Source organism: Branchiostoma belcheri, unplaced genomic scaffold (assembly GCF_001625305.1).
Source record: "Branchiostoma belcheri isolate BF01 breed outbred unplaced genomic scaffold, Haploidv18h27 scaffold235, whole genome shotgun sequence".
In the NCBI taxonomy this organism is placed as follows: Eukaryota; Metazoa; Chordata; class Leptocardii; order Amphioxiformes; family Branchiostomatidae; genus Branchiostoma; species Branchiostoma belcheri.
In genome coordinates, this window is record NW_017803838.1 from 154,168 (window position 1) to 163,380 (window position 9,213).

Genomic DNA, 9,213 nt, shown 5'->3' on the forward strand with positions numbered 1-9,213 from the left:
TGATTGAAAGAAAACATTCACATTGCTCTGCAGACCAGGGTTTGAAATACAACACTGAAATCCTTTCCCCTATATTTTGCTCTCCTTGTTCAAAGTTGTTAATGGGAGTCCTGGAGGTAGCCTGGGTTCCAAACCCATAGCACACTGGACACAAAGGTGGACTCTGCTGGGGTTAGCTCATCTTATGCACAAAGTCATGTATAGGTGGTCAGACAAAAACCTGTTGTAATGAGAGCATGATGGAAAGTACATCTACATGTACATGTACATGTACATGTACATCTTATAACATCTCTGGTAACCAGTCTATGGTGGTTTATATATATATAATAGGGCCCCATTCCAGCTCAACAGCCCTGGTAGAAGTGCTGTAGGAGTTTTGTAGGGAACCGCTGAATCGGGCAGAAAGAGCTCCTGCAGCCCCCAAGAGTCAAGAGACTAGGATGATTTGAACTGGATTTTCAGAGACCCCAAATATGGGATCAAACAAGATGTAACTTCATCCCTGAAAAAACATGTGCCTTGCCTCCTCAGTCTGACCTCGAGGTTACCCCTCCTCACTGGGACAGGGGGAGCTAGAGGTCAGACCTTCAGGTCACAATTGTGTACATCACAGTTTGGATGTTACAGAAGCTTAGCTAGCAGTATTATTAATAAGCTAGCCAGCCACCTTGTGCAAATAAGTTTTCACTCTTCACATACATGTATTTTTGTTTTGTTCAGTTCCAGTATTCAATGTTATGAACAGGATCAGAGGAAGGTGTGATACTAGTACTGGCAGAACTAATCGTTTTCCTCAGTTGGACGGTCCAAGAGATGACCTACATTTGTATACATGAGGGCCTGCATGCCCTTTATTGAAAGGCGTAATCTGGCCTTTTTAGTCTCCCTAATCCGTAGGCACTGCCTCCCCAAAAGAGGAATCCCAGCGTCCATGTTGAGCAAAGCATAAAGTCATAATCAGCTCTGAAATTTTGACGTAATTTGTAGTCTGGTGGCGAAAATTTGCGTAATTCGTAATCACTACACCCCCATGCAGGCCCTCCTGGCCTCTCTTGCCCCTACTGGCTTTGGCACGATCTCCTGTGAAAATGTGTCTTTTCCTTTGGAGTATACATGTAACTGATGTCAGAGAAATTTGCACAATTTGAGGGTAGGGGACTTGTGGGTGTGCATGTCATGGTCATGGGCACAACATACAGTGAACATGTCTGACCATGGAGACTACATGTTCATTTAATTGGCATGCCAGTCTGATCATCTCTCCACTTCAAAAAAAGTTTGTATGAACTTGTCAGGGTCCACAAATTTTGCCTCCTAAAATTTTTACTGACTTGCAAGCAAAATAGCACATTTAGAAGAATTGCACAGTTGTTACAGAATATGTAACTATCTAGAAATGAGGTAGATTAACATGTCAGTAATTGAAAGCAAGATTGCTTTTTCTACAATTTAATGTAAAGACACAAACATTCAACATCTGTCTACGTGTGAGTAGTTAGGATTCTGGCTGTCTGAGGCTGAAACTTCAGACTAGCTAGTAGTCCAAAGTGTGAGTTATTTAAACCCAAGAGGAATGATGGAAAATTGCAGTTTACACGCTATCCCCTAGAATCAGCCTGGTAATTGTCTGTGTTGTTTTAGTCCAGCATGGCTGTCTGCTAATGAGGTCAGACTAGCTGTCCAGGGATTCAGCCTGGCCTACTCTGGGTACTCAACATGTGGTCTGTCTGCCTGGTTGACACTTTTTGCCAAATCCAAAATCATAGGACAGGGGTGGGTGTATCAAGTTCCTGTTAAACTGACCATAGATATGTAAATCAGAAGTATACTAAAAGGCCAACAATTGCAAGCAAAAGTAGTATTTCCCAAGCTTCATCAGTCCATGTATTCCCAGGCCAAACAATTCATAGAGGCACAATATTTAGATTTTTGGCTATTTGTAGCAAAAACAAGCAAAATGATAGCCTTTGAGAACCTGCACCTGAGGGGAAAAATTGCAAATGAACAAGCACATTGGTACCAACTTGAAAGTACATTGAATCTCCAATTTGCAGGTCATTGGGCCATAATATTGTGGCACATAGGTCTCTGAGTTACATACATTTTTGGCTATTTTTACCCCAAATAACCTAAATAAGGCTGGCATCTAAAAACCCAACCCTGCACATCTGAAAACCCAATTCTTCGACCTTTCACCAAGGTCACTATCCTCTTTCCAAATTTCAGGTCATTCGACTGTACATTGTAATATAGAGGCACAGAAGCCAATAATATAGATTTTTTACTATTTTAACCCAAAATAAGCTTTATTTTGCAAGACTTGGAAGCAAAATATTAGCATAATATTTATGCAAAGCTACATGTATATGTATCCCCATGCTAAGTTGCAGGGTATTGGGCTGTCATAAAGTGGAACAAAAGCAAAAATATATGCATTTCCGACATTTTTACCCAAAATAAGCTGATAGTAGCATTTAGGGGAGTGAATCTACCACTTATCACCATAATGATACATTTTGTGGGACAATTTCGAGTTATTGTTGAAATCTTTTTAAAGATTTAGATTTCTGCGCAGAAATCTGTTCTGCAGAATTCTGCAGATTTCTGCAGAAATCTTCACCCTGTGTGTCAATGGAATTTCCCTTATGGTTCATTCAACTGATACTGCTGGTTACTAGCCAGAGTGTCAGCCTTTGTAGCTTTCATCCGCTCCCCACACTCTCTATACGGGTAGCATAGTGGGAAGTAGATGAAAGATAAAAAGGCTAACACTCAGGCTACCTGGTTACAGGATCTGGTCTTATGCTTGCCTGTATAGCTCAAACGAAACGTCTGTTACGTTGTATGTCCTCGTCTGTAATGTGTATAGCTCATCATCACTTTGTGGAGAATTGTTTTACTTCATAAATTACTTTAAAGATCACAATTTTTGTCAAGAAACGAAAAGAACAGCATACAGTGCAAAGCTATCCCCATGCCAAATAGCAGCACACTAGGCAAAAGCCAAATTGAATGCATTTCCGACAAGTTATGCCCAAAATACATGTAACCTGATAGTAGCATTTGTAGGACAGTAAATCTACAGCTTATCACCATAATGATACATTTTGTAGGACAGTACGGTACGAAATCTTTTAAAAAGCAGATTTCTGCGCAGAAATCTGCGCAGATTTCTGCACCCAGCGCAGATTTCTGTGCAGAAATCTGCGCGGGGTGCAGAATTCTGCGGCGAATTCTGCAGATTTCTGCAGAAATCTGCAGAAATAACTGGATCCCTAGGGAACTATCACTGTTATCTACATAGTTGTTGTCATCTTCTACATCACCATGTGGAATGTCAATTGTCCAGGACAAACTATACTTGAAAAGTGAGAGGTAGTCCGGAATTAGAGTGTCTGTCCGGAATTAAAGTGTCGCCTGTTATTAGTAAAAAGTACAAAATAGTACAAAAATATTTCGGTGCACCAGTGCACCCAGGGAAAAAGAAATAGGTGCACAGCTCCAATTTGGGTGCACTAAGGTGCACATTAGCCCTGTGCTTACCCTCCCAGTTCTCTTCCATGTTTCCTGCTGAGGTTACAAACCCTTCTGTTGGAATATTTGGAGTAGACTCTAGTATTTGCACTGTCATAGTTGTTACGTTTAAATTGATACATTGTGCAATCGAGTCAATCAATCCAGTTGTATACTATACTAGATCCTTTTTGATTAACTATTGTATGCGTCACAAGCACAGTGATGTTGAAATTTGATGAAATTATTATATTAAATAATTACTTACCCATGTATCTAATCACTATTCCTGTATTATGTCACTTTATTGTGTTAACCTACTAGTAGGCTAACATCATGATTTTGTTTTCTTATTTTGCCATGGGCAAACAAACTGTACCAATCACCTGACAATCATACTGATGGACCAATTTTTGTTCAGTTAGAATTCTTAGTCTACATGTACTTAGGCCTAGGAAAAAAAATGTTGTGTTTCCTGTTTCCCGACCATCCCTAGAAAAACCTGCCGACCCTAAACTTTTTTGGGGGGTGGGCCCCTGCATTCTTTTCGAGCTGATCAACCTCTTCTAGCTCCATGATCTGACACCTGAGTGATAAAACATTGTACAATAATAATTATTGGTTTTCTAACATTGACATTGAAATAAAAAGTGTCTACATGCAAGTTTTACTCTGTTAAACTGTATTGTATAAGTTGGACCGATTAGATATCACTGAAGTCACTGAAGAAAAAAACAACAAGATGTGGGGTGGATCCCTGCAAGGGACATAAAAATTTAATCTATTTAATTTTTCAAGCTGAAAATAAGTGTCCTCTTGCAGGTTTTACCTTGTTAAACTGTACTGTTGGATCACTATATAGATATCACTGAAGTCTAAAAAAAAAGATAATTCCTAAGTACCGACCCTAATTTTTTCATGTCTCAAACAGGAAACACAACATTTTTTTTCTAGGCCTTATATTAGCATGTTGGCAGAACATACTACACCTGTGCGAAATCACAGTTTCTGGTGCATGTTTGGTCGACGTTGCATCAGAATTTTGTCTGTTGCAAAGGAATGATATCTTTTCCATGACAACATCAAAACTACAGGACGGAATGTTATCCTAAATATACATGATTGTATGACCTTAACAATACGTTCTGTAGAAGCTAAATAAAAAAATGTGCTATGCACATTACATGTACCTTCGGGATTTCGTGCAGACGCAGTTCGTTCTGCCTACATGCACATGTACATGAAGTTAAGGCCACACCAATTTAATTTCTTGGTTAACAGATACGGCTGCTTCATTTTTTCTGATTGCCAAAAAAAATTCAGAATCAACTGCAAAATGCTCATACATGTATTTTGCCCTGAACCGTTGAAAACAGTCGTTTTCTTCCTGACCAGTTATTAATCATCATCTTTCAATGCAGTGGTATCATTAAAAGTTCAAAATTCATTGACAGTTAGTAGAAATTCTTCAATCAGTGACTGTATTTAAAGGTAAAAACATGTACCTCCAAATTTTCGGTGTCGACTGTACACCTTTCTCAAGGAGTGACCTAGTCTCATGAGAACACGAGACTAGGTGGAGACTTGTGTGGATCTTCTGACCTCCCCCGCCTCCTTGCAGAGTAGGGGTACATTTGTAGGTAGGACTTGGGCAGCTCCCACCCTTCATTACGGTTCATCCCGGCACGTTCCAACTGGATATGGACCGCTTCCTTTAATAATCTTTCTATGTGACTTCCGGGATTCATTGTTTAAATTTTGAACCAGCCTGGTGTGTTGACTTCATATCTCCTATTGTACCATTTTGGGCCATAATAGGATGCCTAAGCCTGTTTTTATTTTTTTTTTTCGCTAGCCCGGCCCATTTTCTTTCTAGAAAAATCCATTAACCAAGAAATTTGTGTGGCTTAAATTGTAAAAATTAACTTGTAAAATGTACAGTACTTGAAGTGTCATTTCTGTCCTGTTCCTCAGGATTTCTTCAAGAGATTGAGAGTCTGAAGCAGGAGAAACAGCAGTTGGAGGAACAGCTCCACACAGAGCGTCAGCGATGGGAACTTCAGCTGCACAGCCTGGAGACAGCGCTGGAGGACCAGAGCAGGACAGCGCGGGAACAGCAGGACAGCTCGGCTGGACAGGTGGACGAGCTCAGGAAACAAGTCGCTGCACTCGACAAACAGATCAAGTCCAACAAACAGTTCATGGAGGTGTGTTTTAGTATGAAACTTCTTCAGTACATGTCTTGATAATAATATAATAATTCTAGCCTTAGATTAACTTCAGATTTTGAACATTGTTTTAGATGGACTAAAATATAAAGGAAATTAAAGGAGATGTGCAGGTGATGTTAAATGTTGCCATCATGATGTTACAAGTATCTATATGTACAATTATAGAATACAACACGGGATATTCCGTATCACCCGAGGTACCAGCCCGACCGCGCAATGCAAAATGACCAAAAACTTTGTGTCCCTAAACCCAAGAATGAAACAACATCAATTCCAACGTCTGAATTTTGTATTATAATATTCAAAAGCGGTGCACGCGGTTAGGGCAAAACGCGTTTGAATCGTTCTATGGAACATTTGGAAGCCTGGGCCGTACACGTTAAGAACCCCCGGGCCGTACCGCTAGTTATCACACTGGCCAGAACACCCATATCGAACGTAATCGCGGCCCAGGTATGACATAGAAATATATATATTGACAAAATGTTATCTACATGTATAATACAAAATATCAAAACTGACTGTATTCTGGCATCAGGTTGACAACCACACAATTTATGCAGATCTGGATTTATGATATCAAATTTTCTGAGATTTAGTGTTGAGTGCTCATGGTATTGCAGCTACATCTTTCATTATAATATTATAAGTTGATAAGCTTAATTGTGCTTAATACAGAATATGATTATAGGAATGCGAAATATTAAAAATGAACCTGCTAAGCCATGGTGTTATACATGTACCCAATTGAAATGTCTTGTTGATAGGTACAAGCCCATGAGCGTGAACAGGAGAGGGAAGATTTTCAGAAGGAGATAGCAGAGTTACAGGCAGAGCTGCACAGTAAAGGTGTGGTGAGGAGTGTCGAGGAGCGCCTGACTACAGAGATGCAGCAGCTGGAGGAACAGCTGCAGGAGAAAACAGATGCACAGAGCCAGAGTCTGCTGAAAGTAGAACAGGTAAGCTGGAGAACAGTGTTCTGTTTCATAGTGCAATATTTAAGGCAGGATTAGGCCACAGCAAGTAAATTTTATGGATGACTTCCTCCGTAGACTTCAAATCTAATGCAAGCAGGCGAAAAAAAACTAGGCGGGCCGAAAAAAACAAGGTTCCTAGTAGACGTTTCCAAATTTTGACTCAATCATAATGATTGTAGAAGTGGTTTTGATTCAGTGGAAGCATCACCTATATACAGCAAGCATCACATATCACTACATCAATTAAAGTAAAAAACAAATTAAATATTAAAATCTTAAATGTCTTGTCTCCTGTCTTCATATTAATCCGCCATCCATGTTCCGGCATGGCAACAGACATGTTCGCCATTTTTGACATGTTGACCACTCTCATAGTGTCAGAGGGTAACAAATTTTTTTTTCCTAAAATCAGGCAAAAATTAATGCACGTGCTGATGTCATCCATAAAGATTACTTGCTGTGGCCTTAAACTGATACACACGACTTACAAATGTCAAAGCGTAGAAGCTGTCATCCGATTGAATGTCATGTGAAATCCATTTGAAGTGCAGTAAAAACTTGTGCAAAAGCCGTGTAAGCCATGTGCACTGAATAGCTGCAATTGCATGTGAACACATTGTTATCCTTTTGTTTTGAAATTCCTCAACCTCACCGTTAAGTTAGTATTGACTGGCTGTTTCTTCTGTTTAGCTGGAGAGAGAACTCCAAGTCCAGACTGACAGGAACAGCGTCATGGAACAGCAAATGAAGGACATGGAGAAAAATTGGAGCAGCAGCAACAGGTGGAGGCACAGCTGAACAGCCGCATACAGCAGGTGAAGAAGGAGCAGGAGAGGACCAGACTGGCATCTGAAGAGATTTCACAGGTGAAGAATAGAGAACTGTTCATACTGAGTATCACAGTCCAACTTGTCTAAGATGACCCAGGAAAAAGTGGTCTTCTTACACAACTAGTCTTCATATACAAGAAGCATGATGGTAAAGCAAAACAAGACAGAGACCAAAAAAACACAGCAGAACAACCATTTTACAATTGACTGCCCCATTGACCAAAGCAACCCAGCCGGTGCCATTTTACATTGTGCAAAGACTGACATGCTGTCAATATCAATAGAAAACTGGAAAATTTCATTAAGATTTCTTGCTAGTTATATCTTAATAAGTTTAAAAAGCATGTTCTGCCACGCACTTGAAAATGATGTGGTCATCACAGGCACAGATATGGCCATGTGTGGTCCCTAATGATGCTGGAGAAATTAATGGCAAACTGGCCGATTCCAATACAGAAGAACATGTCAAAATGTTCAGGAACAGCCATTAACATCTGAACTGATATACATTTAGGTACACAGCTCTTCTATAAATAAATTATAATAATAATGGTTTATTCAATTATTAAAAGATAAACACTGACTGTCATGTATACATTATTCATACAGACAGTTCCACCTGGCAGCCAGAGGCTGAATTCCATGAGTTTCATTAAAATAAGGGCATAACCATTATCTCAACCATATTTAAGAACATTTACGAACAGGATAAAATTGACGGAGCATAAAAACATTCTTAAGCGGATTAAAATGAACAGGTCAGAATAGTTTACAGGTTTAGCAACAGTTACTGTACCATGCGTGGTATTGCACTGTCGTGATATCTTACAGTTCTACGGTAAATACTGTTCAGTTTGTGGGATGATCTAGTTTTCCTGCCACTTATTTCCTCTCGTTTAGGAGGTAGGAGATGTCTGTACTGTTTAGATTGTTCTAGAGACATGGCGAATTTAACGGTTCAGATAGTTCTCTATTGACAAATCACCCCCCTCCCCTGCTGCAGGATAAGGAGGCCCTGCAGCAGCAGCTGTATGAACACATGCTGCAGATGTCTCTTCTCTATTGACAAATCCCCCCCTGCTGCAGGATAAGGAGGCCCTGCAGCAGCAGCTGTATGAACACATGCTGCAGATGTCTGCGCTGCAGGCCAAGCTGGACGACAAGAAACACGGGCAGGAGGTGGCTGACTCCTGGGTGGCACAGCTGCAGGAACAACTCAAAGTGGAGAAGGAAGCTCTCAACAGGAAGGAGAGAGAGGTGGGCTTGTTAGAGGCTTTCACGATGTTTGTTTGTTTGAGATTAGTAAAATTCTTCACTATTCTTTGTATAGAGTTTGTAGTGAATCACCAGATAGTAGTACAAACTAGAGTTCCTCGATCTCATACCTTCGCCAAATGATGTTAATCTTTATGGCTGACAAATTATTGTGCCATTCTATTGTTTCCTCATAAATTATGCAAATAAGGTCCTGATTTGAATATATTATGTTTAATGATGTTTACCTTCACTGAACTTTCACATACCACATGTATAAAAATTCCAGGCAGTCATCATTACAGAATTATAACATTTTCTCATTAATTATGCAAATTATGTCCTCATATACATTAATCAATATCTGCCTGTGTTTCTCTCCTTCTCAATTACCAATCTCACAAG

The 9,213-nt window shown here is 39.9% G+C and overlaps 2 protein-coding genes across 3 annotated transcripts in view; both read left to right on the forward strand.

The window, feature by feature from the left end:
* LOC109470835 (pericentrin-like) overlaps positions 1 to 8,625 on the forward strand; it is a 33,953-nt gene extending 25,328 nt beyond the window's left edge. For both annotated transcript variants that reach the window (XM_019769922.1, XM_019769923.1), the window contains 4 exons: positions 5,491 to 5,723; positions 6,515 to 6,706; positions 7,415 to 7,590; positions 8,558 to 8,625. In XM_019769922.1, the coding sequence (XP_019625481.1) occupies positions 5,491 to 5,723; positions 6,515 to 6,706; positions 7,415 to 7,522 (533 nt within the window). In that variant the 3' untranslated portion in view covers positions 7,523 to 7,590; positions 8,558 to 8,625. The remainder of the gene's footprint in view (positions 1 to 5,490; positions 5,724 to 6,514; positions 6,707 to 7,414; positions 7,591 to 8,557) is intronic.
* LOC109470832 (flagellar attachment zone protein 1-like) overlaps positions 7,697 to 9,213 on the forward strand; it is a 16,582-nt gene continuing 15,065 nt past the window's right edge. Inside the window, exons 1-3 of the mRNA XM_019769919.1 lie at positions 7,697 to 7,702; positions 8,455 to 8,457; positions 8,641 to 8,811. Coding sequence (XP_019625478.1) covers positions 7,697 to 7,702; positions 8,455 to 8,457; positions 8,641 to 8,811 — 180 coding nt within the window. The remainder of the gene's footprint in view (positions 7,703 to 8,454; positions 8,458 to 8,640; positions 8,812 to 9,213) is intronic.